The sequence below is a fragment of the Perognathus longimembris genome, chromosome 23 (assembly GCF_023159225.1).
Source record: "Perognathus longimembris pacificus isolate PPM17 chromosome 23, ASM2315922v1, whole genome shotgun sequence".
Taxonomy (NCBI): Eukaryota; Metazoa; Chordata; class Mammalia; order Rodentia; family Heteromyidae; genus Perognathus; species Perognathus longimembris.
The window spans coordinates 16,060,490-16,088,344 of NC_063183.1; the positions used below are offsets into that span (position 1 = coordinate 16,060,490).

Here is a 27,855-nt window from a genome sequence, read left to right on the forward strand (position 1 = left end):
TAGCAGAGACCCTGTCTCAGAAACAAGACATGAGGTGTCTTGGCACTGAGCTAACACACCTCAGCCCTGTACTACTATAGCTGCATCCAATATTTGCATCAGCCACATGGGGTAGTAGCCACTTGTCCAGTATGGTAGTGGGAACAAGCCTGGGAAATCAAGGCTCAGAATCCTTAATCTTGCTTAAAGTCCCACAGAGAAAAGCAAGTCATGTTGCAAACCCAGATCTGGGGTTACGGAGGCCACAACTCTGACTCTTGCTTGTTCTTGCTTTCCCAGGAGGTGATGATTCCTTCTTCCCAGGAATGAGAAAGCCTAGCAGGAGTGGCCATGGAGTGGGGACTTTCTCCAGCAAGAAGTTAGGGGGGAGACCCCATACCTGCCCAAGGAGAGTAGAGATGGAGCCAGGGGTGCCTATAGACAGTGTGTGTTCTTCAATGAGGGAACATGGTCCTTATCTTTATGCCTTCTGATAAGCCCAGTGCAGCTCTAGCCATGAGCAAGACCTCAGGTGTCCTGGGTCAAACATCCACCACACTGAGTGGCTTTGCCTGTTTCCTCAGAGAGAGGGGAGAGGGGAGGGAGAGAGAGAGGGAGTTGCTGGAGATTGAATCCTGGGCCTTGTACATGCTAAGTAAGTGCTCTACCACTTGAGCTACACACACACACACACTTCTTTTTTTCCATTTGTTTAAGATAGGGTCTCCAAGTAGCTGGGACCACAGAGGTGCACCACGAGAGCCTGTTTGATAAAATCACTTGATGTGTTTTGAAGGCAGTCCTGTGGTTTGAGCTCTCAGGGTCCCGCATTTGCTAGACAGGCACTCTACAACTCAAATTATGCCCTGATTATGCTCCTGCTGTCCATGGCTTTTTGTCCAGCCAAGTTCTTTTACTGAAATGAAATTCCACTAACTTTTTGCCTGGGCTAACCTGGAACATCAGCCTCGCACTCCGCACCTGTCAAGTTGCTGAGATTACAGGGGTGTGCACCACCTTGCCCTTTGTTTGGCGCACTGTGGATTAGAAAACCTACAAAGAAACAGAAACTACAAAAAGATCCCATGCCAAGTCCTACCGTGTGGTGACTTAAGTACTTTCTGAAACAGTTTTAATATCATACAGATGAGAGAAAACAGAGGGAGCCAAGAAAGGCTTCCCTGGGCCTCTGGACTGTTTGTAGGGACCCAGGGAGGCAAAGCCAGGCCCTAAACCTCAGATTTGATGCCTGTCCACCCCACCGTGGAGGCCCAGGCTTCTAGGGATGTCCGGGCATCTTCATGTGGCCTGATTCACCAACCAGAGAATTTCTCCTCAATCCCCATTCACTCCCAGCCAGAAGACTGGGTCTGGAGGCCTGGGTGCAAGGCTCAGTCAGCAGGATCATCTCGAAGGACAGTGAGGAAGCGTTCTCCTCCCTCACAGAGCAGGCTGTGCACTGCTCGGCACAGTGCCAGCCAGGTTGACCCTTTGGGCTCCTGGGTGTTTATGAAGGGAAGGAGTTCAGCCATCAAGACCTGGAGGGCAGAGCAGGGTCAAGGTCACAGGGGGATCCCGCTCCAGAGGGCTAGTGGGGGGCTCCCACAGCCTCCATGCTCTAGCCTTCCCTTCTTTTTTTTTTTTTTTTTTTGGCCAGTCCTGGGCCTTGGACTCCGGGCCTGAGCACTGTCTGTCCCTGGCTTCTTCCCGCTCAAGGCTAGCACTCTGCCACTTGAGCTACAGTGCCGCTTCTGGCCGTTTTCTGTATATGTGGTGCTGGGGAATCGAACCTAGGTCCTCGTGTATCCGAGGCAGGCACTCTTGCCACTAGGCTATATCCCCAGCCCTCTAGCCTTCCCTTCTAAGGTTCAAGCCATTGGGGGCCCTTCCCAACTCACACATAGGCCCAAAGGTTCATGTCTTCCCATGCTTGCCAGCAGAGTACATTCCTACCCCAGCCCAGGCTCTCCTCCTCTGAGGGGCTGGTACTGGTCCTCACAGGCCATTGGCTCCACAGCTAGAGAGATGCACAGTTCCCACCTCCTCCTGGGAAAGTACCTTTTCTAGGTGGATCTGCTGTTCCAGCATGGCCACCCGCAGCCTCAGGGCTGCCAGGGTCTGCAGCTCCTGGGTGCTGGAGTAGAAAAGGAGCTGAGGGCTCTGAGAAGGGTCCACTTCACCTCTCAAGGGCAATGGAGTCTGGGGAGGCTTCCCAAGCTGTGGTCCTGGGGATTGCTCCGTCGCGACTGTGAGGATAGGAGGGTGTGGTGTCGTGGGGAAACAGCCACAAACCAAGGCCCAGCTTCTTTCTGGGCCAGTGCTGGGCCTATTTGCCTTAGCTTTGAGGGGTAAAAAGCTAGGCTTTCAGAGCAGTCAGGGAGGGCAATGTGGTGCATGTGGGCCTGGTTTGGCAATAAGACTTTCTTGTGGAGCCTCCTTTTGCTTCCTGGGTTTCTTGAGTGTGGTTATGTGTCATTTTTTCCCCAGTTGTGGGGCTTGTATTCAGGGCCTGGGCACTATCCTTGAGCTTCTTTTGTTCAAGGCTAGCATTCTACCACTTGAGCCACAGCGCCACTTCTGGCTTTTTTTTTGTTTATGTGGTACTGAGGAATCGAACCCAGGACTTCATGCATGCTAGGCAAGCACTCTATTACTAAGCCACCCCCCGTCCCCAGCTTCATGTGTGTCTTTCTTGAGACTCACTGACCTTTACTTTTAAAATTTCAAGCAACAAAATGTAAAGGGTAAGAAAAAAGCTTTGTTGTCCATGACACACCTCCTAGTGTCTCTGATTTTCATGCTGTTTAGTGAGAGCACTTGGGAGGAGTGGTGCAGGGAGGCTGCCCTGATCAGGTGAGGACAGCCAGTCTTGCCGGACAAGTGGTGAGAAACCAGTATGCTGTGGGGTGGGTGGGAAGGGCTGGTCACCTTTCCTTAAAGCACGGTCTAGAGTGGCCTGACCCTGACTCTGACGTCAGGACAGGTGATGGTGAGGGCAGGGACCTCACCTGCATACAGATCCTTCAGCCTGTGGAGATACTGCTCGACTTTGGCCTGCAGCCCTTCCAGGGTGAGTAGACAGCGGTACTCCTGCATCCAGTCAGCAGGGGCTATGCAAATTAGGGAGAACAGGGGGCCTGTGTCCATCCTTAACCCCTCCCCTGGCCACTTCACCTCCCACTTTCTTCTAGCCCCAGCTGGGGCCCACTGACCTACTGAGAGCTCCTCCTGCATGCGCAGCTTCAGCAGTGCACAAGCCTCCCGCAGGCGCTGGGCCTCTGCCTCCACCTCCACAGCACTGGGTCCAGGGCTGGGTGAACCTGACTGCACACAAGTCAGAGAAAGTCTCCTGTGGCCAGGCTGGAGCCTCCCACTGAGGAAGGGGCTGGGGGAAGCCATGGCCATCCCAAACTGGCGCTCCCTCAAAACTGTCAGACCAAGAGCCAGAAGCCCCCCAGCTCCCATCGGCCCAGCAAGGATATAGCCACCTGCATTTTCTGAAGGAACTGGATTTTGGCAGCGCGGGCGGCATCTGTGGAATCACTGGTCTGTGTGGAGTTGAGCTGGGCCCACAGGCTGGGGTGTATATAAGGGGATCCCAGGAACCAGAGAGGTACATGGTTATTCTACACAGCTAGGCTGGGCCTTGTGGGAGGTAGGTGATGGTCAGGATGGGGGCCCCAGGTTGGGTGTCTGACTCTGCTCAATGACAGTAGTATGCTCTACAACACCTCTGTGAAGCTAGTTTATTATTGTTGCCTCCAGACAAACCAGGATTTGGAGGTGCCAAGTATCATCTTCAGGTCTCATAGATTATCTTAAGAGTGCTTGAGCTGGAGGCATCAAAGCCTGCTGCTCCTGTGCCTGCTGCAGTCCTAGCTAGGCAGACCCTGAATGTAGACAGTGACCTCCTTCCTGCCAGAAGAATACAGGGACCTGCTGGAAGGTCTTGCCTGAGTGTCCCCAAGCTGGTGATATTCTCCCAATCTCTCTCTGCCCTTATCCAGCCTTACCTAGAGTTCTGAGAAGCCGCCTTCCTGAAGGCCACAGGCAGCCGCAGCAGGGTCCTGTCAAAGAAGCCAATGTTCAGAGTAGCCTTGACTCACCCTAGGGGCTGCTAGTCCAGATCCTACTCAGAACCCATCAGGGGTGAAGCTCCTCAGCCCTCTTCCTGTCAGACTCATTCTCAGACAAGATCCTGGTAAGGGGCTGCTAGAACAGCATGAAGCCAGTCCAGCCCAGAACTACCCTGGCAGAGAAGAGAGGTCACCATAAGCAGAACTCAGCTCCAGCCCACTGAAAGGACCTGGGCTGGGAGAAGAAGGAAGTTGCCAAGGAGAGGGAAGGTCAGGCTGTAGCAGGTCATACCTAGAAATATCCAGCCAGTTTCTCCCCTCTGCCTGATACAGAACACTGGCCTCCTGACCCTCCAGGGACTGCATCTCCAGCTCAATGTCTTGCTCTCCCCATACCAGCCCCATACTGGAGAGCCTAGATTCTGATGCTGGCCAAGGTCCGAGCAGAGAGAGATGGCAGATGGCAGGGAAACCTACCCCTTCTGCTTGAGTGTGAAGGTTTCTGGAGCCAGAGGCGCAGCACAAGGAGCCAATTGTTGGTCTTGGAGTCTTGGTCCACACTTGGTGGCTTGGGCTCCTATCGCTATGTGCTTCCTACTCACTGCAGGCAGAAGTTTAAGACCAGGGTGCTCCTTGGCCTGCACAGTGGTCTGGCGGATGGCCTTGGTGGGTCTTGTCATGGGTACACAGTTGCCAGCCCTACCTGAGGCCTGAGGTAGGGAAACAGCAGTGGTGCCAGGAGCAGCAGCAATGGATCGAGATTTCCCACTGGAGTGTTTGTCTCTTTCTCCTGCCTTGGAGATGCTTTTGCGCACCCGGGCAGCCTTCTCCAGAGCCTGTGTCAGAAGCTCTAACTCCTTGAGCTCTTGGGGGCTTGGTGTGTGTACTGTGAGAAGCAACAAAGCAACAATCATACAGGGGGTTTCTTCCCTGCGTCCCAGGATGGGCCCCTTCTTCCTGCATGCCACACAGTCCAGAGGCAACACCTAGAACGGGTGCCTCAGGTTTACCTGGAGACGGGTCAGCTTCTTTACTTTCGGGTACTGGAGGTGGATCCGGGGCTGAGGTCCCAGCTGGTTCCCTGTCAAGACAGTGCAGCCATAGCCCAGCCTCCACCCTGCAGTTGGCCTTCCCACCGAGCAGGAGGGGTGGAGGTGAGAGCTAGCATTTCGGAAGCTGGCGACTGGGTCTGGTCTCCCAACCCCTGGGACTCGGCCTGTCTGATTCCGAGGGTCACCTGGTGTGTGTGTGTGTGTGTGTGTGTGTGTGTGTGTGTGTGTGTGTGTGTGTGTGTGTGTGTTGGCCGGGCGGTGTAGGATGTTTTGGGGTTCGCGTACCAGGCCCTCAGCAGCCGCCGGGAGACGCGCAGGCTCTGCTCCAACTGCCGTTGTCGCTCTGAGCAGACGTCCAGGGCACTCTGAAGCTCCGCCAACAGTCTGAGGAGACGCACCGTACCGTACCGCCCCGAACCCTCGGCCAGCGCCCAGCCCGCCTCCGATTCCGCGCCCGCCCACCCCGATCCCCGGCTGCGCGGGACTCACCGGCGCGCGATATCAGCCGGTAGCATCTCTGCAGCTCGGAATCCCAGAGCTTGCCGCCACCGAGGAGTCCCGCCCCTTCCGGAAGAAGGCCGCACCCTTCCTGTCAGCCCACCCAATCCTGAGCGAGAGCGGGACACGCCCCCTGCCCAACCCTAGACTCCGCCCACAACTCAGCTCCTCGGACTGGCAGTCTCTGGCTTGGGTCGCTGGATAAACGGTGTGGGCACCATTCTTGTGTCCTGGCACAGCACTATATGATGGTTTCATGTCTGGCCTCTCAATCTGTTCTAAAGCAGGGGCAAATGTCTTGCTGACCCCAGGGCCCTCCCACCTAACACAGGGTCAAAAGCACTTTTGGATGAGGTGAGGTTATTGGGTCTAAGCATCCCAGAGAGAGCAGGAGGAAGCCCCCGAGATCTCAAGCATGGAACATGGGAAACAATGGACCGGACAGTATGGCAAGGTGAAGGGCAGGTCTTGCAGATATATGGTCAGGTGAGTAATGGCTAACAAGTAATGGCCTTCAGCAGGGAAATGTCCCAGGAGGGGACCACAGGCAATCACTGCTATTAAGGCCCAGTAAGGCCCAGAAGTGTCCACTGCATGGGATGTAATTGTGCTGGGGGGCGGGGGAAAGGCCTAGTGACTCCGGGACTACCTGGAGAAGTGCTATGGGCAGAGAGATTGCTGGGAGTGAGGTGAGCAGGGTAAAGAACTGAAGATAACAGGAATGACAAATCCTAACTTCTTAGGGGCCAAGCAACCGGAGAGTATAAACCTTGGAGGGTTGTTTAAATAACAATAGGGATTCACCCAAAGGCGGGTAGCCCAGGATACTTGGAACGGAAAAGGGGTGGATCCAGAAGTTCCCACAACTGCACTTGGGATGGTCTGTGGACATTTCCTGCCTCCTGTGAAGGAGAGAAGAAAAGCTTGGGACCAACACCTAGGAGAAAGGCAGGAAAACCCTACAGCACAGACAAGAGGTATTGTAGTGACACCAAGGACTTGGAAAGGAGATTCCCCCCACCAGTCAGGTGGTCCCATGTGCCCCTAGACCAGGTTCCTCCTATAGGTAAAGACTAGGTGTCCATCCAGAGGTGAGATTTTGGCCAATGGAGACCATGAGCAAAGGGTGAGGCAGTGAAGGGATGGTAAGATTTCACACATCACTATCTTAATCACATTTAATCCTCACAACACCCCTGTGAGGTAGGTATTACTGCCCCATCTTACAAATGAGGAAACTGAGGTTCACACATGCCCAAGGGCACACAATTAACAGCACAGACCTACAATCCCAACACTTGGGTTCTCATCCCATCCACGCCTCAGCCAGGACGGTCAGGACTTTTACAGTAGCAGAAAGACAGCACAGGGACACCAAGATGTGCAAACACACACAGAGAAAAATGACCAGTCTGTCCTCCATTTCTGTACTTCTGATTCAAGAGCATTTGTGGGTACTCCTAGCCAAGTGATTCTTAACATTCAAGAAGAAAAAAAAAATCTAGGCACTGATAGCTCACTTAGCTAGTTATTCAGGAGGCTGAAATCTGAGGATCCAGGATGGGAGCCAGCCAGTGAACCAGTCAAAAAGGTGGCGAGTAGGGCGTGGCTCAAGGGAAAATCATTAGCCATGAGCAAAAAAGCAGACTAAGAGCAGCTCCAAGTTCAAATTCCAGTACCCGCACACACATACCCAAATAGGAAACAGAAGTATACCCACACACAGGGCAGGTGTGGCAGCCTCCTCAGCTATTGTTTGGACTACGGCCTCATCAACCCAATGTGTCCCACATACCGAGCATATTTGGTGCTCTACCACTGAGTTAAGGTATTATCATTTTTGAAATGAGGAAGGCTGTGAGGAGCACAAAAGGGCAGGTGATCTGCCTTCTTCTGTCAGAACCTATGGTAAATCCAGTGATCAAAGAGATATAAGCTCTCTGACTTCTATACTCTTCCTCTTGGGTCACCTCAGATGTTAGTGACTTTTTTTCTGGCCATCTGTTTGCAGTGTGCCAGGAATAGAACCAACTGGCTGACATCAGAGCTTTTGTGTGTTGTTTTTTCTCAGCTGAGCATAAATGATGTTGGAAATCTGTTCTCTTTTTATTCAATACCTTCTGTTGTAAATGTGACTTTTGTTTTCATCTTGAAAGGAGAAAGAAATCCAGATGAGAAAGAATGACCCAGAAATTCAGTGCAGAGATGTTCACATGGATATCAAGGGGACACAGACAAAGCATTCTGAAAGGAAAGAGATTTCTAAGATGAGACAAATGTACCAGAGGGAGACTGTGGCCCCACTTCTGGGTCACACCTGGTGGTCACAGTGCAGACCATGGAGATGTGTATGTACGGAAGTGGGCTCCCTCCCTCCAAGACCCGCAGCCTGTAAAGGGAATGCGCCAAACAGGCGGAGGGCAGCAAGGGGATAGAGGTGCGCTGAGAGCAACCTGCTGGGGCCTGAGAGCAGGTAGCTTTCTAGCAGAGGCTCCAGTTGTGCCAGCATACTGGGGCTACACACTCGAGAGTGTGGAAGGTGTTGGTTTCCTGGCACAGGGTTGAGTAAGGGCTGGAAAGACCCTATCACATACAAACTAAAGCTTCCAGAGACAGCAGGATGCACGAGGGTACAGAAACATAGGCTTCACATGTTATGGCATGTTGGCTTTGTGGCTAGACTTTCTCTAAGGAGAAGCAGCTAAATTTTTCACGGAATCTGATATTCCCATGGCTCATATGGGACCCCTTGGACAATGAAACTTGGTGTCCAGGAGTTAGCACTTGGGAGTTTTAGGTGAAGGCCACCCAGGGTGGACATAGCACCCACCCCTTCAGTGCCCACTCCTCCTCCAGGACATAAGCCCTTCCCTGTAAACATGCGCCATGGCAAACACTCTGACACACTCTCACAGCTTCAGGAAGCCCAAGTTCGCGTCCTCATTGCTGCAGACGGAGAGGTTTTGCCGCTTGACTTGTTGCTGGGGAACCCTGCTCTCTGGGGGGCTTGGGGGCCGACACTGTAAACATGATTTCTTGGCCTGATGATGGCAAGGTTGTGTGTTGGAGTCGCTGCCTGGGGATGGCAATGAGGTAGATCCAGGAGGGCCCCCGGAACTGCCATCCACAGAGTTTGTGGGACTGGCACTGATGACGGAGGAGTACCCTGAGGTTGTGCCGTCTTTGCCCAGCTCCCTCCTGTTGCAGAGAAGGGGCCTGGGCTCTAGGACGGGTCTGTGGGTGCCTGGTACTTGGCGTCCCTCATCCTCGGGGCAGGCCTCCTCGTCGCTGGAATCCTGGCAGCAGTGCTCTTCTGGCTTCAGGTAGACCACGGTGACATCGAGGATGCCGCTAGGAGCTGTCACTGTGGGGAATGGAAAGAAGGCGGCTAAACTCGAGCATCAAGGGGAATCCCCTGCCTGGCCAGAACCCAGGCAGCCCAGCTGCCAGCTCTGGGCCCATAGTTCAGGCTAAACATCCCCCATCTGGCTGAAGTCCCTCATTCGGCGCCCATGATGCTGTGACACACATCCCTCAAGCCCAGAGGGCCACCCTCCACTGAGGGCAGCAGCAGTAAACAACACACTAGCCATCTAGTTTATTGAATCCCCCAAATGGACACAAAAGCGAGCCACTGGAAAAGCAACCAAAACTTGCCAAAGCCAGACCAGTCCTGGCCAGAACATGGGAGTTCTCTTCCTGAAGCCTACATGGCACATCTCAGTGCTCTAGAAAGATCTCATCAGAAACTCCAGACAGAGTCTCCATCTTCCCCCTGACCAAGTGCGGTCCTTCAGCCAAAACAGAAGCAGCTGGAGCTAGACACAGGTTTGGCCCACATCTCCTCATGGTGCACAAGAACCTCTCCCTGAGCTATTTTGGGGCTCTCTTCCTATGATTCCCCAGTCTGGGTGCCCTCCTGTGGGGAGGGTGTGGTACTGGTTGTCCAGGCCCAGGTCTCCACGCAGGCGCCTCTGCTGCACACAGCACCAGATGCCAGGAGGCACTTGGTCAGGGGATCTTCCTCAGAATTTCCCTCTGACACACCCAGGCCTAAACTCACCGTCACCTTCCTTCTCGCCCTCACTTTCCTGGTCGCCCTCATAGCCAGAGCAGCAGTCCAGGCTCCAGTCCAGGAAGCTGCCCAGCAGGGTCTCCTCCTGGCTGGATAGCTCTGCGGTGGGGGTGGTAACGAAGCTGCCCCTGTCCTCCTGAAGGCTGTTCTCCCGCTTCCTGTGAGGTGGGAAGAGCCAGAGAGCCCCAGTCTAGGCAGCAGCATTGGAAACCAAACTTGGTCCTCTGCACCTTAAGTATGGTAGACTACTGGCCCTCACCCTGGGACTGGAAAGGTTTGCTGGGTGGAAAACGCCAGCATATGTGCTGGAGAGCAGGGGCGCAGCTAGAGGAAGGACAACTGTGCCCTTAGCCTAGGTGAATCCTGGCCTATTCTGGCCAGCTATGATCAAGGGTACCAACCCCTCAGTCCCCCTGGAAACTGGCAGGAAGAGCATCCTACCTTCCAGAGGTCTGGACCTGGCACTATGCAGGCTGTCCTAGTAAAGGGCTGCACGTCTGCCCTCCTGGGGTTAGAGCTAAAGGCCGAAGCCCTGGCCTGGTTCTGGGAGAAACAACCATACCCAAGAACCTTTCTGCTTCCTGATCATAGGAGTTGGGGTGGCTGCCCCGGTGTCACTGTGGGGGAGGGGGTCTCTCCTGGACACACAAGGCTATGGGAAGACTCTGTGGAGCAGATTTTACCAGAATACTGGGGACATAAGAGGAACACATTTCCCAGAGTACAGATGTGGACCCTATTCGTGAGGAGTTGGGGCGCCGCACACAGTAAGAGTTAAGAGTCCCTTTAGAGGCCCAGGCCTCTCACATTCAGCCCAGTGAAAGAGACAGTGCCAGGAGCTTAAGCTGGTTCCAAAAGGCTCCCCCACAGTTCAGGGTCTGCAGCTAGGGCCCACTCCCCACACAACATTCAGTGAGGGAGCTCCAAGCCCCTGGTCGTGACAGGGACCACCCAGCTGCCTGTTCTCAGCTGCACAGGGCACTGAGGAGTCATCAAGGCAGGGAAAGCAGCAAAGTGGGTGCTACACATGTGGACTTTGCAGGACTGATAGGAGCTCTTCAGAAGGGCGTTCCAGGAGACAGGGCCAGAAGATTCACATGAGAGACAGGATAAATGGGATTACATGGAGGTGATGGGAGGAAAGGAAGTGATGAGGGCATTATTCTGTTTATAAGCCAAGTGCCGAGAGGCTGCCACATCATGGAGCAGTGACTCAGGATAGCTCATGGTGGCGTGGGAAGCACAGATCCATTGCATCCAGAAGAATCTTCCTCCAGGGAAGAAGAGAGGCAGCAGCCTCTGAGGAAGGCTGCCAAGCCCAAGAACAGCCCCAGGTTTTTGCATGGGACCTGCTGCTTCACAGAAGCCTCAGAGGGTTGCTGGATCAGCGAGGGAATCTGGACCCAGCATCCATGCCATGGACAACAGTCCTGGCTGGGGAAGGGGACTGGACAGGACAAGACACTGACCGTTTGGTTCTCCTCTCTGAAGGAGAGCTGAGGAAGGTGTGGATCTCCCCATCGCCCTGGATAGTCCGGGGTTCTGAGGGCTCCTTTTTCATGCCCAATGCAGCACACAACTGGCTATAGGTCAGCACCTGAGGGGAGGCCAGAGGCGATGGGAGTGAAGAGGTGCCCCAGGCAGGGATGAGGCTCAGGCCCAGAGCCTTACCACCACCCAGTACCAGCCCCACACGCCTAGGTCAGGGAGGGGAGGCACCTCATCCTTGCTGATTTCTTCAAAGAGTCTGTCCTCGAATCGCTGCCTCACAGCCAGTAGAGTCACTTGCCTGTAGTCCTTCGGGATATCATCATGGAAGCTGGAAAGAGCCACAGGCAGACACTTGAGGGTCCCCTCCCCAATTTTATTTTTGCTTCTTCAGTAAACAACTTCAAATATTCAGGGTCTTGAGCTCGCTAGGCAGGTGCTCTATGTGGGCCACAAGGTCTTGTGTTTCTTGCCTGGTCCAGCCTCAGTGCACTCTTCTTACCTCCCTGCCTCTCAGCATAGCTGGTATTAGAGCCATGAACAACTACTCCCAGCCTGTTGAATGAGACTAGGGTTTCATTACCTAGGCTAGCCTCAAACAAAAATATACCCACTTTCCACCTCCTAAGGGGGTGTTATGAGCCACCATATCCACTCCCCACCCCAGTTTTAATCCAATTCTCTCAACTGGATGGAACAACAAGCTTTCGAAACCAGCCCAGTGCTGGATACAAATGGCTCACACACCTAGCTTCTCAGGAAACCGAGATCTGGAGAATCACAGTTGGAAGCCAGCCCAGGGAAGAAAAGTCCATGAGATTCTTATATAATCTACTCAGATGCAACCTGGAGAAATGCTCAACTAGAAACCAGGGCAACCTGCACTGACACCAGAGCAAGGTGGGCAAAGCCAAATTGTGATGTCCTAGAAGGATCTAAGTGCCCCAGGGGGAGGTTTCTGAAAGCTAGAATTTCCTGGCTCCTTAGGATGTGGACTGAAGACCAGCCTAGAGTTAGTTAGGAAGACTGGACCCTGGGGGAGGAAGCCAAGAAGTGGGAGTCCATGAGCAAAGCAACGGGGAGGCAGCCACAGCCAGGGGCAGCCTTCGCCCATGTGAGCCACCATTGCCCCCTCACCACCAGCAGCCCCCCTGGTCCACACCAGCCCACCTGTGGCATAGATGCTTGCTCGCCCTTGGTGTGCTTCCTTTAGGGGAACCCTGGCTCAGTCCAAATGCCAGCTCCCCACCCCTCCTGCTCCATCTCTGCCTGACTTCATGGGACTATTCTGGCCTGGGAGGGACTCTATGAACTTTCTATGGAGAAGCAGTGTGAGGTGAGGGGAGCACCCAGAGAGAGTGGGGGAGCACAAGTGTGGAGGCTGTAGCACTGTGGGGTGTGGAGACCAGGGACAGAGTCAGCTGAGATGGGCCGGGTACAGAGGCTCTTTATGGGAAAAGCAGCATGGCCAGGGCTTTACAATGTCATCCTTGAGGAAGACTTTCTTTTACTGTTTTATTTTTTTTGGCCAGTCCTGGGGCTTGGACTCAGGGCCTGAGCACTGTCCCTGTCTTCTTTTTGCTTAAGGCTAGCACTCTACCACTTGGGCCACAGCGCCACTTCTGGCCATTTTCTGTATATGTGGTGCTGGGGAATTGAACCAAGGGCCTCATGTATACAAGTCAAGCACTCTTGCCACTAGGCCATATCCCCAGCCCATTGAGGAAGACTTTCCATGCTCACCGTGTGAAGGCCTGTGTGTTGACTGACAGCACTGCATGAAGCAGCAAAGGCTTCCAAGATACTTGAGACTCTAGCCTTGCCTTCCCCCGGGTGTGGCAGAGTGCAGTCAGGTGTTCACTTCCTTACAGACTTACCATTTTTTGTGAAGACTCAAGACACAAGGAAAGAGGTCTTCCAAGGAGAACCCGGTAAGGTCCCACAAGCGTGGGGTCCAGGGCTGAGCTGGAGAGGAGAGCACAGGAAGGATGGTGAGAGGGGCTGGGGATATATATGGCCTAGTGGCAAGAGTGCCTGCTTCATATACATGAGGCTCTGGGTCGATTCCCCAGCACCACATATACAGAAAATGGCCAGAAGTGGCGCTGTGGCTCAAGTGGTAGAGTGCTATCCTTGAGCAAAAAGAAGCCAGGGACAGTGCTCAGGCCCTGAGTCCAAGCCCCAGGACTGGCCAAAAACAAACAAACAAAAAACAATTTAAAAAAAAGGAAGGATGGTGAGGGCTGCCTGGATCATGCTGACCCCACAACTTTTCTGGCTATGTGTGAAAGGCCTCTGCCTTTCCACCCTTCAAATGGCTTTGAAAAGATCCCATAAAGAACATACAACCCTACTGTCAAAAATCTGAGAAACACTAAGCTAGAACCACCTTTCTATTGGTGGGATGAATTCCACTGTGTTCTTCTCCAGCATGGATGGGGACACATTTTCTGCTTCTCCACCTGCTGCCACCCGAGCATTTCCCCCAACACCAGGAACTGGGAGAGGGCTCCTTACTCTGCCTGTGCAGGGATCTGGCAAGGAGCAGCGCTGAGCAGGCCAGGTGGGCTGGGGTGTACACAGAGAGGCTGGTGTGTAGCAGGCAGAGCTCGCAGAGGAAGCTGCACAGGTGCTGGGTTCTGGGCGTCATGGGGACTAGTGTGAGCAGGACATCTTTGTAATCCACCACAGTGGGGATCTAAACAGAAAAGAAAGGGTTAGTATAGGGCCTTCTCCATCAACTCCATGCTGAAACATGGCCAAGCCCTGATGATGCTTGTTGAGGTGCCCAAGCTCCGAGAGAGCTTCAGGCTCTGAGAGGAGGTACTGCAGCTGCTAGCTCTGTGGCTGTGGGTGTGGCACAGATAGCTGTCTTCTAGGTCCACCAAGGAATTCTAAGGGCAGGCAGGCTGGACACACCTCATCTACTTTCACTCCCCCTCGCCCACCTAGTAACCTCATGCACATGGGCTGCAATTTGGATTTAAGAGAAAGAAGAAAACCCTTACTTACTCGAATCTTCCCTTCCAGGGCAGACATGATCTCTCCCATCATTCTCACCAGATCTTCGTACTTATATGTATTGTCTGTGAGCCAGACGGCCTCTCGGATTGTCAGGATCTCCTTACTGATGAACCTGAAACGTGGAAGAAGGGTCTCAGCCCTGAGCCCACTTCCTGATGCAGGTTAAGGAAGTGCAGAGTTCTGGGAGGCCTCAATATAAGGAAGGTGCTATGGTTCTGGGCTTCATGACAAAAGCATGCTACACAATTTGGCTGGCAAGGAACGCTAAAGATGCTGAAAAGAGGCAGGGCATGGTGTCTTCTAAGTAGACTCTAGCTCCACAGGAAGTGGAGATCAGCTAGGCTGAACCAAAAAGTTTGCAACCATTACACCAATGAAAGCTGAATGGGATGGCACATACATAGGAGGGTTGTAGTCCAAGCTTTCCGAGGTATAAACACAGATTCTACTTGAGAATTAACTAAAGAAAAATAGAGCTAAGTATATATGGCTCAAGTGGTATAGTACCTGTCTAGCAAACACAGTGAATGGCCTGATTTCAAACCCTAGTAGCTCTGTCTTTGTCTCTCTCACACACACAGGGATTCAGGAAAAATAAAACAGAATGTAGTCTAAATGAGAGAATCAAGGCATTAGGCATTAGCTGTGCAAAATACTCCCATGATTGACACCAACCATCATTATGTTATAATATAACCTTACGGACGAGGACCTTTTTCCATTTTATAGTAGTACTAGAATTTGAATGCTGAAAACACATTGTGAGAATCGCCTTCCATATGGCTTTCCAAGACAAAACCAGAGTGATCAGGCACTGGCTAAAGGGAGGCAGGTTTGGGTAAAATATAAAGAAGTCACTGAGTGATGTCACGTGGCAGGCTCCTGGAGGGACGTTGAGAGGTAAGACCTCTAACCCCAGGAATGTGGGAATCTGATGAGAAAGACTTGAAAGCTCCATCTCAGACCTGTGGGTTTGTGAACACTGAGGACCTAGGAGGGAGGTGGCCTATTGCCACCCTCTCTAACAGTCACTTTCAGAAGCTGGGAAGCATGGGCCAGCTATGCCAGCCCAACAGCACGGGTGCTCTGCAGAGGAGCAGCCCACTCCCGAGAGTGCTCTATGACGGAGCCAGTTAAGACCTTCAAAATTAACTTCCCAAGCTGGGTATGGTGGATCATACCTGTAATCTAACTATTTAGGAGGCTGAGATTTGGAGGATTGCCAAAGCCCAAGCCAGGCCAAACAGAAAATCCACAAAGATCTCTCTATCTTCAAAAATATTCAGCAAAGCCCAGTGCTGGTACTCATGCCTGTAATCCTAACTACTCAGTAGGCTGAGATCTGAAGATGGTGGTTTGAAGCCAGCCCAGGCAGAAAAAGTCCATAGACTCTTATCTCCAATTAATCACAGAAAAAGCCAGAAGTGGTACTATAGCACAAGTGGTAAGAATGCTAACCTTGAGCTAAAGGAGGTTAGGGATGATGCCTAGGCCCAGAGTTCAAGGCCCAGGACTGGCAAAAAAAAAAAAAAAATCAGCAAAAAGCTGGACTGCAGTGTGGCTTAAATGGCAACAGCTGAGCAAACAAACCAAGCAAACACAGGGCTGAGTTCAAAACCTGGTATTGCACACATCCATACACCAACAAAAATAAAACCACTTCCCTTAAGATTCTGCCATCAGGAACTGGTGCTGTGGCTCAAGTGGTAGAATGCTAGCTGTGAGCTGAAGAGCTCAGGGACAGCACCCAGGCCCAGAGTTCAAGCCCCACGACCGACCAAAAAAAAAAAAAAAAGGATTCTGCCATCAGCACAGGGACAGGTGACTGCACTTGAGCCCAAGAAGAACCAACACATGTGCACGTGCACACCATTCCTGCCAACTGGATCAAGGGGTTTCTCACCGGGTACAGATGACCATGCAGGCAATGCCCAGCAGCTGCAGCTTGTACCGGGGCACCATCCTCCTCCGCAGGTACCGGTCCACACACTCCACTGTCAAGTGCAGGCACAGGCTTGAGAAGTCCTTCATCGTGGCCACTTCTACCAGCCAGTCTATCAGAATGTACCTGTGGAGAGAATGTCAGCCCTGAAAACAAGGACAAGCTTCTCCAAGTACCATACTCTGAATTCCTACCTGGGCTCCAGCAGAGGAGCTCACAAATGGTTAGAGACACTATGTCCCAGGAGCCTGGAGAGGTTGTTCCTGGGAGGATGAGCTGAGCTGAGCTGAGTAGACTAGCTTTTCTTTCTTTCCAGAAGGAAAAACACAAGGGACAGATCTTTGAGGTTTAAATTGACCAGGACTAAACATACTAGAAAGTTCTCCAGAGCAGCTGGACTTAATAAGCTTAATTAATAATTTGACTTCTGAAACACACTATTGAAACACACTATTGCCAGTCCTGGGGCTTGAACTCGGGGCCTGAGCACTGTCCCTGGCTTCTTTTTGCTCAGCCACAGCACCACTTCCGGCCTTTTCTGTTTATATGGTGCTGAGGAATAGAGCTCAGGGCTTCATGAATGCTAGGCAAGCACTCTACCACTAAGCCACATTCCCAGCCCTGGGACTGGCATGCATGAAGCCCTGAGTTTGCACCACATAAACAGAAAAAGCTGGAAGTGGCACTGTGGCTCAAAAGGTAGAGTGTTAGCCTTGAGCAAAAAGAAGCCAGGGACAGTGCTCAGGCCTTTAGTTCATGCCCCAGGACTGGCAGAGGAGAAAAAAACAAACAAACAACAACAAATATATATATATATATATGTGTATATATATATATGTAGAGAGAGAGAGAGACAGAGAGACAAAGAGACAGAGTTTTTGTGGGTTGTGGGGCCTGAACTCAGGGACTGAGTATTGTCACTGAGCTCTTTTGCTCAAGGCTAGTGCTCTACCACTTTGAGCCACAGCTCCACTTCCAGTTTTTGAGTAGTTTATTGGAGGCAAGAGTCTCTTGGGAATTTTTCTGCCTTGGCTGGCTTCAAACCTTGATCCTCGGATCTCAGTCTCCTCAATAGCTAGGATTACAGGCATGAGCCACCAGCATCCAGCTTATTTATTTTTAAGAGAACACACACACACACACACACACACACACACACACACACACACACACACACACACACAGCAATGCAAGGACCCTAGTGGGCTGGCCACATTGCCCAGTGACAAGATCCCTTTGGAACTCCTTCTGCTCTGACATCAAACACCCAGGCTCTTAAATGTCTCACCTCATTGTGTCATTGAGTCCCTTCTGCACGGAGAAGATTGGCCGCTTACTGACAGCCCGAGAGGACTGGAACAGCTGGTAGACTACCTCTCTGCAGGCTTTCCCTTCCAGTCCAAGCTGGTTTCCATTTGCACAGGCTTTGGCTAAAGCCAGCTGAAAAAGACAAGGTCAACGTGAACTCCAATGAAGCTCTCAACCTCTCAAGTGAAGGTAAAAAACAAAATTATAAGCATTTGCCTACTACCTAAGCCTTCTCAACTTTTCAGACCTGTCAAGTTCTTTTGAGTTATTGTTTTTGGGATAATATAGCATTGGATACAATACTTAGAAGATAATGAAACAGTTGCCTTCATGCAAGTGCTCAGCCAGTCTCCTATCTATGTTTAAAAACCTGTTTGTTTCTGTTCACCCCCAGATGTGAAAGTTAGGTGCTTTTGGGGGGGGGGGGTGGTGGAAGGGAGAAGGAGGGATAGAAGCTGCATTGCAAAGTAAAAAATGCTGCCTGGAAGCCTTGGATGATCTAGCTTTAAGATCACAGGCAAATCGGGGACGTCTCTATACTTTTCGTTTCCTCTTTCATGAACTGGTACATTAACAGTCTCTGGGTTGAGATGTATCTGGATTTGGCATGTATGACCCAGTATCCAGTATCCACCAAGACTTCAGATGGTTCCCAGAAACCATTTCCTTCTGGATTTTCCCAAGCACTTTTTTTGGGTGGGGGGGGCAGTCCTGGGGCTTGAACTCAGGGCCTGAGCACTGTCCCTGGCTTCTTTTTGCTCAAGGCTAGCACTCTACCACTTGAGCAACAGCACCACTTCCAGCTTTTCCGGTTTATGTGGTACTGAGGAATTGAACCCAGGGCTTCATGCATACTAAGCAAGCACTCTACCACTAAGCCACATTCCTAGCCCCACGCATGTTATCTTTATTTTGCCCATCTAATAGTAACAACAAAGTTTTCCATGTCATGAAATACATATAAACTGTTTTCTGTGGCACATACAATGGCTTGTCTACTTCTTGAGCCATGCCTCCAGTCCAACGTTTTTTCTTATCTCCAGTCAATTGGAAATAAGTCTCCTGGATTTTTCTGCCAGGACTGGATTTGAATGATGATCTTCAGATCTCAGCCTCCTGAGTGGCTAGGATTAGAGGTGTAAGCACTTGGCTTGTGTCTGGCATTTTTGCCTGTGGTTTGCCTTGGATTTCAATATTCCTACCTATGCTTCTCACACAGCTGCGATGACAGGGGTGTGCCACCTTACTAGGCTGTTAAGATGGGAGTCATTTTTGTTGTTAGCATTACAGAATTTTTAATAGAATACTACATATGGAAGAGGAAGAAAGTCACAAATTGAGAGATTAAAAAAAAGTTTCATTAGAGGAATACGTGAGTACATGAGAATTAAGAAAGAATTGAATATTAAGAACTTAGCACAGTAGCAAAATTCTATGAAAAATGAGGGCAAAATAAGAACAGACAATATTTTTATCAACAAAAGCACAGGAATCAGCAAATAAGATGAGAGTCTTGATAACTTTTTGCCTGGACTGGCCTCAAACAAGTGATCTCCCAGATCTTGGGTTCAAAGACAGAAGGAGAAAGGCCAGCTCCCCATGTTACCTGGGCTTCCCAGGAGCCTTTGGTAGCATAGTCCCTGAGTTTCCGGAAGCTATGGAGGCATCGTCCAGGATCTGACACCTGTCAATGGGAGAAAGTTACCTTGGTGTAGCTGTGACTTAGGAGGAACTAAGAACTGATCTATCAAGCTCTTCAGTGTCCCTGCTCCTACCACCAGAAAGTCTCTACCCCTGCTGGCTTCCTAAACAACGGTGGCTGTTTTGGAAAGTAGCCCTGGGTTCAGCTACTCCTGAGAGCTGACAGAATAGGAGTTGTGAGGGCCCATTCTTTTGCCAACAGAACACAGCCAAGGGCTTCTTTAGAAACTAAGTCTATGAGCCCTCTTCCCAGACCAGATTCCACTCACATCTGTACTTCTTTCACTTTCCCAAAGGAGGAATGAACTAGCCAGACATCCTGCGTGAGCAGACTCTTCAAACAGCTGGCGGGCCTGCTTCTTCTTCTCTTCATCCTAAATGAAGGCCAAGCACAATTATCCTCTGCATGCTACTACATCATCCTAACAACCACTCCATTCTCCTAAATAATCATATCTGTGAATTAACTGAGCCAGAGCAGAAATGACTTCTCTACAGACATTTCAATGTATAGAACAGCCAATGAGAAACCTGGCCTCAGAGCTCTGGCCATGGCCTCGGGGCTCTGTTCCTCCTAGAGCTCAGCTCTTACCACCCAAGGCCTGTGCTTCACATGAAGTGACAAAGCCAAGTGCTTGTCGAACGGCCTGGGTGGCAGTGTGGTGGTTCTCTCCATTGCTTCACTTGCCTTTGGCATCCCTGGCAGTAACTTTCTCTAGAAGCTGTCACCTTTCCTGAAGCTATTACAAAGGTGTTCACTGATCACAAAGCCTGTTAAAGCTTCAAGACTAGAAGAGTGCCGAGGCCTGTAGGACCCACCACTGGCCAAGCCAATAGACAAACAGGCTAGCACCACCGGCTCAGTTCCAGATGCATCTGTGCTGCTCTGCCTCTTACAGCGTTACATTTAATTCACACAGATACTCAGGATCCAGGTCATGTAATAGGCTTAGGGCCCACCCTGGAAGCAGTGAGGGTGAGAAGCCAGGATCCCGTGCCCTGCCCAGCTTCCAGTGGTCTCTAAGGGCAAGGCCTGGCTTTGGCATTGACTTTGGATACCCCTTTCTGCTGCTTTTTTAGTACTTCTGGAGTCTAGCCAGGGATCTGCAGCAATTCAACTCACCTCAAAAAGATCTAGCACTCTTCCCAAACAGTGAAGTATGGATGCTTTATGAGTCTTGAAAAAAGGAGAAAAAAGTATGATTTTTAACAGGAAGGACTGCCAGGAGCCACCCTCCCAGCCCTGCTGTCTAGCCCCTAACTTCACACCAAGGACCACTCCTCAATTTTGGTCTCAACTTATGCAGCTTGAGTCCTCAAGTTTCCAGCTGCCAACACTCCCTCTAAGAGCTCTATCTGCCCTGAGGAGATTGATTTCCTCCTTTCCTTCTTTCCTTCCCTTCCTCTCCACCCCTATTTGGGTAGGGAGAGTGCTGGGGATAAAATGTAGGGCTTTGAGAACATGCTAGCCAATTATTCTACCACTGAGCACCAGCCCTGCATTTCATACTTTGTACCTCCATTTCCTTTAGGTCCCTGACTTTACATAGCCCATGGGGTCTTCCTTGGTTTTCTGTGACTCTGTAGCTGGACTCAGGTGCTGTCCCTGTGCCCCTTGCCAAGACTTACTTTCTGTAACTGGCACTCTGCCCTGAGGCTCTCATGGACCACAGATTTGCAGCAGCTTCCAGACATTGACCATGGTGGGCGGATGAAGAGCCAGATGAAGGGCTCAGCACCCACATTCAGTCGCTCTGCCAGACTGAAGAAGCGAGAGGCCTTCAGGCCATTCACTTCTGCACGAGCTTCATCAGATACAGATACTGCAAGACAGACAACAGAATAAAATCCAGGAATGTCTCTGGTGAATGGAATGAGCAGATTTCTCCACAACTGTTTTACAAAGTCTAAAAACTTAAGCCCACTGAGCTGGACATCAGTGACGCATGCCTGAAATTGTAGCTACTTAGGAAGCTAAGATCCACAGGATTGCTGGTGTGGCTCAGGTGATAGAACACCAGCTGAGCAAGCTAGAGTTGGAACTCTAGTTCCAGCCAAAAATCAAAAACCATAAGCCAGTTGTAGTAGAAAACTGCTAGTGTTTTAGGAGAGAAGAGCCCTTCTAGAGCCTTTTCTTTCTCTTCTCTGCTTTGTCCAGTTTCAGTACAGGTTGAGTCATCTCTTGCGAGAGTCCTTTGGGAAGCCTGAATGAATTCTTGCTATCAGGGAAAGAGGAGCCTCAAAGGCATTCTTCCAATCTTCCTCACTCAGAAACTCCTGTCTAGTTCCTGATAATGAGTTGGGGGAAGGGCTCTTTGGGAGATAAGAACGTTCTAAAATGCCAGGAACCAATGGCTCCCATCTGTAATCCTAGCTACTCAAGAGGCTGAAATCTGAGGATCATGGTTTGAAGCCAGCATGGGCAAGGACTGTCAGACTCTTCTTTCCAATTACCCACCAGAAAAGTGGAAGTGGAGCTATAGTCAAGTGGTAGAGGATGAGCCTTGAGCAAAGAAGCTCAGGGACAGTGCCCAGACCCTGTCAAGTCCTATGACAGACAAAAAAGAAAAGAAAAGGGGCTGGGGATATGGCCTAGCGGCAAGAGAGCTTGCCTCATATACATGAGGCCCTGGGTTCGATTCCCCAGCACCACATATACAGAAAACGGCCAGAAGTGGTGCTGTGGCTCAAGTGGCAGAGTGCTAGCCTTGAGCAAAAAGGAAGCCAGGGACAGTGCTCAGGCCCTGAGTCCAAGGCCCAGGACTGGCAAAAAAAAAAAAAAAAGAATAAAGAAAAAACTGGAACTGGAACTGTAATGAAAGTAGTAGAGTGCTGGCCTTGAGCACAAAGAGACTCAGGACAGTGACCAAGCCCTGAGTTTAAGCCCTAGTACTGGTACACACACAAAAAGAATGCTTTTATGAAACAGTGGCAATGATTACAAAACTGAATACACTGAAACCACGGAATTGCATACTGTAGGGACAACTGCTCTCTGACAGGAAAGTGGGGGCAGGACCTAGACTTTGTGGAGCCCTGGAGGAGGGGGACTGCTCCTGTCAGTTGGCCAAGGGCGGGGCTTGTTTCCTAGCAAGGCACCAGAACTTTCAGGAGCAGGAGAACAGGGCTACACGCTAACCTTTAGCAGTCTGGAAGCTGGGACAGTGGAGACTGGGATTGCTCAACCTTGGGAGTGAGGATCAGATAAGCAGAAGCAGGTAGAAGAGAAGCCCACATGAGGGTTTTTCAAGTAGCCTGGAGGAAAAAGGTATCTACATGCAAGGCTAGCTCTGACGTGCCTCACCCATGGAGACCTATGGCTCTGACTACCTAAGTCACTGTCACCCTGTGAGTTAGGCAGGCTGACCTCTGTCCAAGAACTCCACAGAGAATGGCCCAGGAAAGGAGCTTTAGAGTTAATGAACCGAAGATTGGGCGCCTTAGAAAGGCTGGCTTGTCTGATCAGTTCTTGTTCAGAGGCTCTGCTCAAAGTTAGTCTTTGCTGCCCCAAATTCAACGTTTTGCTAAAGTAAGCAATGACTCTCAAAACCTAAATCAAAGTATCACTGGGTCTCCCACAGAGCGCCTCTGGATACAGGCCACTGAGAGAGGCCAGTTAGGCAGACACAGCAAGAAGAATGACTAAACTGCTAGTACTGGGAATGTCTCTTGAAAGAGCCAAAGGCTTGTGCTTCTCTACAGTGCCAATTCTGAGAGAGTGGGGAGCGAGGACTTACAGCCTTCATTGTAGAGGTAGGCTATACCCAGCTTCACAGCAGCTTCAAAATTTCCTTTTTCAGCAGCCCTAGAACATTAAGAACATAAAAACGTCACAGAAGTCATATACTGCTACCACCACACTTAAACACGGGCTACTTGTTTCTTTCATCTCATTATATGCTACAATATGTACAAACCTTAAAAATATGTTCAGTGAAAGAACCCAGTCACAAGAGAATGCAATTTCATGGTTCCATTTACATAAAAATGTCTAGAGTCAGCAAATCCACTAAGGGTAGACTATCTTCTAGGGTTACAGGGAAATAAGAGGAGCGACTGGGCACAAAATGTCTTTTTAGGGCGATAAGAATATTTCAAAGTTAGTGTATGTTTGCACAACTCTGCACACATAAAGAGGAGTAAGTGGCATATTTTAAATGTGAGTGGTATGGTGAGTGGACTGTGTCAAGATCTATGCACGTTTTATCCAGGAAGAAGAGAGCAAGCATCTCATCTTGTACTCATGGCAATAAGTCTACCTGGGGTTTCTGGCAGCTCAAGCAGATGAAGACCTAGGTAAATGTGGCAGGAAAATCCCCTTTGGAGTTGTGTTTCTCAGTTTGTTAAACAAGGAGGTTCAAGGCTGAGCCACTGGATTTCAAGGGCAGCTTTTGGAACAATGAGCAATTTTGGATGGTGGGCCTAGTTGCTTGTACCAGGGCTCATGATTATAGACCTCCATTGGGGTTACAAGCCTTGGGGTTATAGCCCTAGCAAGAAGGTGGGGCCAGCCAATGAATGAAATGCAATAGAACTGAGAGCACATGATTTTGAACAAAGGAAAAGAAGGCCTGTAAGGCAGATGAATCATGTTTGAGTCACATGGGAATAGGTCACAACCCAAAGAGGACCCACTGGAAGCATGGTAGATATGGGAGATAATAAGTACTGATATGGCTTGCTGGAAGTGGTATAACTCAACAGGTGAGGTCTACAGCCCTGGGTCATTTGCAAGGAATGAGGCAATGTCCTGGGAGACAGCAACAGGAAAATAGATCCCTGAATAAGGCCATGGGACACAGGCTGAAATACCTCAACAGCTCAAAGGCAGGAGCAAATCATGCCATCTATTCTCAGGGTGCAGATACCTTTCAAAGAGCTTCAGGTTCTTTGGAGAAGGCCATAGTTCATGGAAGTTGGCACAGGCCCAAACACTGGCATGGTTGTCTACCAGATACTTCAAGTGGGAGTGTACCTGCAGAGCAATGAAAACCATGCGTAGGTTATATAGGGATTGCCTCAAATCTCTTTCTTGGAAACTTCTTTTTTTTTTAGCCAGTCCTGGGCCTTGGACTCAGGGCCTGAGCACTGTCCCTGGCTTCCTTTTTTGCTCAAGGCTAGCACTCTGCCACTTGAGCCACAGCGCCACTTCTGGCCGTTTTCTGTATATGTGGTGCTGGGGAATCAAACCCAGGGCCTCATGTATACGAGGCAAGCTCTCTTGCCGCTAGGCCATATCCCCAGCCCTCTTGGAAACTTCTGAAAACAAGACAGAAACAGATATACAGCCTCCTATCTCTTTGTACAAAGTTTTTTTGTTTTTTTTTTTTGGCCAGTCCTGGGCCTTGGACTCAGGGCCTGAGCACTGTCCCTGACTTCTTCCCGCTCAAGGCTAGCACTCTGCCACTTGAGCCACAGCGCCGCTTCTGGCCGTTTTCTGTATATGTGGTGCTGGGGAATCGAACCTAGGGCCTCGGGTATACCGAGGCAGGCACTCTTGCCACTAGGCTATATCCCCAGCCCCTCTTTGTACAAAGTTTTGTTTTGTTTTTTCCCAGTTGTGGAGCTTGAACTCAGGGCCTGGGCACTGTCCCTGAGCCTTTTCACTCAAGGCTGGCACTGTACCACTTTGAGCCACTTCTGGTTTTCTGGTGGTTAAAGATAAGCATCTCATGAACTTTCCTGCTTGGGATAGCTTTGAACCATAATCCTCAGATCTCAGTCTCCTGAGCAACTAGGATTGCAGGCCTGAGCCACCAGTGCTTGTGTGTGTGTGTGTGTGTGTGTGTGTGTGTGTGTGTGCGTGCACACACACACACGCGCCAGTCCTGGGGCTTGAACTCAGGGGCTAGGCACTGTCCCTGAGCTTCTTTTGCTCAAGGCTAGCACTCTACCAGTTGAGCCAGTTTGACTTTTTGATGGCTAACTGGAGATAAGAGTCTTACAGACTTTCCTGCCCAGGCTAGTTTTGAACTTTGATCCTCAGATCTCAGCTTCTCTGAGTAGTTAGGATTGCAGGCATGAGCCACCAGCGCCTGTCTCCAAAGTTTTGTTCTGACATAAGAGCACCAAGTCTTCTATAGAATCTACAAGGCTAGGACTGCTATAATTTTCATCTAATGACTTACAGCTCGGACAGCAAGGATGTCCTCAACAGAAAGCCATTTCAGGATGTGAAAGAGTACATCTTCTGGGAGACTTAAGATAGTTAGGTTTCGGGGTCTCCTTCTGATTCTTCGCTTGGTAGGATAAGAGAAACACTTGGCACATCTACAGTGGATCACTTAAGGAAGGAAAAGAATAAGTCTTGATGAGAGGAAAGGTTATATATGAAGATAATTTAAATCACCGTCCCACTGCTTCACAAAATGAACTACTTCCAAAGATTATAATGGAGTTGCATGATATGAACTACGAGAACTCATCATTTGCTAAATATCTAGCAGACATTCACAGCAACCTTCAAGTATCATGCACAGTGACTACTGGAAACTTCTGACCAAGAATGGGGAAATAGGCAGCTAACGCCAAGGACTATTTGCCTTGAATTTCATGCTCAGGTAAAGCCCTTCGGGTCACTGTGGCATATTTCTATTTGCACACATGACTAAGAAGTAGAATGTTCAGTCAGTACTGCAGGGAGGAACAGGACTTGAGAAGGCCAGGCCAGGTGCTCAGCAAATCTCAGCTGTGCAAATGTCACAGCTGTGGAGGCCCTGAACCCCAGTGTCTTCTGTAAAATGGGGAGTTGACAGCTACTCAACAAGGCTGCTAAAATTCCAACACAAGACAATCAACTGAAGGTGAGACATGGACATGTGCTACCCAGTCAAGCTTATCAGGTGACTCTTCTCTTTCCCCACACTGGGTCTTTCCAACTCATACAGCTTTACTCCTTTTAGAGCAAAATGCCCTGGGTCAGGAATCAAGATCCTGCTTCTCCCCCCTGCCCCCCTCCCTACTAGTTAGCCAGTCTTTCTTTCTCGCCCCCCCCCCCACCCCACCCAGTCCTGGGGCTTGAACTCTGTGCCTGGGCGCTGGCCTTCCGTTTTGCTCAAGGCTAGCATTCTACCATTTGAGCCACAACACCATTTCCGGCTTTTCCGGTTTATGTGATATTGAGGAATTGAACCCAGGGCTTCTTGCATGCTAGGCAAGTATTCTACCACTAAGCCACATTCCCAGCCAACTTGGCTGTCTTTCTAACCATTCTTCCCAATCGGAGGGAAGGTAGCTGCTTCTTTCCGTCTGGGTGAGTCCCTCTTCGGGACTAACAGCCATGGCCCACTCCCTCTTCTTGACCTGGGTTTTCCTGTCAGAAACTCAATGCACTGCAAAGTTAAAACAACTAATTCCCAAAGACCATTACCATATTACTAAAAAAGTTTGGGCATACACTTGTTTTAGGACAAACTCCTAAAAATATTCAATAACTATTGTAAACCGCTGAAGTCCCAAGCCCAAAGCCCGGTGGGATGCGCCCACCCGGCCGATCTCTCGGCTCCGGCCCCGGTAGCTGCAGCGGTGGTGCGCAGGTGAGCGGTCCGCAGGTGAGCGGCCAGGACGCGATACCGGGCTCGGTGGCAAGGATCGCCGTACCCCTGTCCCTTGGCCCATAGGCACCGGACTCCAGAGTTCGGTGGAGTTTCGTAGTTAGCTCATTAGAAAAACGTAAAAACCGGCCCCGGGAAAACGAGGCAGGGAAACACCGGAGAGGGAGCGCGCGGACGCCCCGAGGGTATTTAAATCTCGCAACCCCGGACGCTGGCGGGCCCGGGGCTGGGGGCGCCGCGCTGGGCGCGTGTTACGGAAGCCACGCTCCTGCTTACAGGGCCTCTGTCCCGCACCACCCGTGCCCCGCTCCGCGCCCGCAAGTACTCACCGCCGCCACTCCCCATCGCCGCGTTCACACTACCGCTCCCGGAGCCCGCCAGCAAACACCCAGGCGCTGGCTCCACTCCTGCCGCTGTGCGCAGGCGCGGCCTCGCCCCCGTCCTATTTTCAAACCCGCCCGGCTCTTCTATTGGCTGAGCCGTGGGCCACGCCCCCGATCTGTCCGCCGCGCCCGGCCCATCCCTACCACCCTCAGCCAGCGACTGGCTGTACCGGGACGCGAATTCGAATGCTGGCTGTCGATTGGCTAAGCCAGCGCGGCCTCGGGCCGCCCGGGTCGGTCCCGGTACCGCTCCGTCGCTGCTGGCGCCGGCGGGCTGCCTGTGAAGCCGGTGCCGAGCGCTGCGCCGTGTCGTAGCCGACGAGCTCCCGGCCCGAGGAAGGTTGGATGGGCCCCTCCGGCCAGGTTGTCTCTGGACTAGACTCTGACCCCTGCTGCCGGCTTCCGGGGAAACAGACCTAGTCTGGAGAGGCCGGGCGCAGGGAAAGAGGCCCGACCAGTCCTTGTGAGCTCACGCAGTTCCCAGTTTCCTGGGACAGCCTGCCTGCAGGCGCCCCAAGCTCCTGCCCATCGCCTGGAAGGGTTCGGTCTTAGTGGGCAGGGTGCCCTCTTCATGAAACATTGTATCCAAGGAAGAAAGTCTTTTGGGGGAAGGCAGGGAATCTGAGCCCCGGCCCCCCTGTGCTCACGATTCGGCCACTTTGGTCCCCCCCACCCCGTATGTTCACTGAACCCCTTGGTGTACCTGGCCTGTGCTGGGCACACAGGTGGGAGCTGGGTGCTGTTCCCCTCAGTCTGGGGCAGGAGAAAAGGAAGGA

General features: G+C 51.1%; 2 protein-coding genes across 2 annotated transcripts; both read right to left on the bottom strand.

The window, feature by feature from the left end:
- Positions 1 to 919: 919 nt before the first annotated feature.
- Tedc2 (tubulin epsilon and delta complex 2) lies at positions 920 to 5,665 on the bottom strand. Its single transcript, XM_048331790.1, has 10 exons — positions 5,597 to 5,665; positions 5,393 to 5,491; positions 5,066 to 5,136; positions 4,533 to 4,941; positions 3,993 to 4,046; positions 3,468 to 3,555; positions 3,192 to 3,303; positions 2,988 to 3,089; positions 2,038 to 2,225; positions 920 to 1,517 (listed from the first exon to the last, which is right to left on the bottom strand). Exons 1-10 carry the CDS (start codon positions 5,620 to 5,622, stop codon positions 1,371 to 1,373), a joined length of 1,296 nt encoding a protein of 431 aa, XP_048187747.1. The 5' UTR covers positions 5,623 to 5,665; the 3' UTR covers positions 920 to 1,370.
- Positions 5,666 to 7,672: 2,007 nt separating this feature from the next.
- Ccnf (cyclin F) lies at positions 7,673 to 27,109 on the bottom strand. The gene is made up of 17 exons (XM_048332693.1): positions 27,026 to 27,109; positions 25,272 to 25,426; positions 24,012 to 24,118; positions 22,881 to 22,948; positions 20,773 to 20,966; positions 20,267 to 20,320; positions 19,413 to 19,517; positions 19,049 to 19,126; positions 17,423 to 17,574; positions 16,096 to 16,260; positions 14,181 to 14,304; positions 13,686 to 13,866; positions 13,046 to 13,133; positions 11,400 to 11,499; positions 11,150 to 11,277; positions 9,669 to 9,838; positions 7,673 to 8,969 (listed from the first exon to the last, which is right to left on the bottom strand). Exons 1-17 carry the CDS (start codon positions 27,039 to 27,041, stop codon positions 8,515 to 8,517), a joined length of 2,340 nt encoding a protein of 779 aa, XP_048188650.1. The 5' UTR covers positions 27,042 to 27,109; the 3' UTR covers positions 7,673 to 8,514.
- Positions 27,110 to 27,855: the final 746 nt, after the last annotated feature.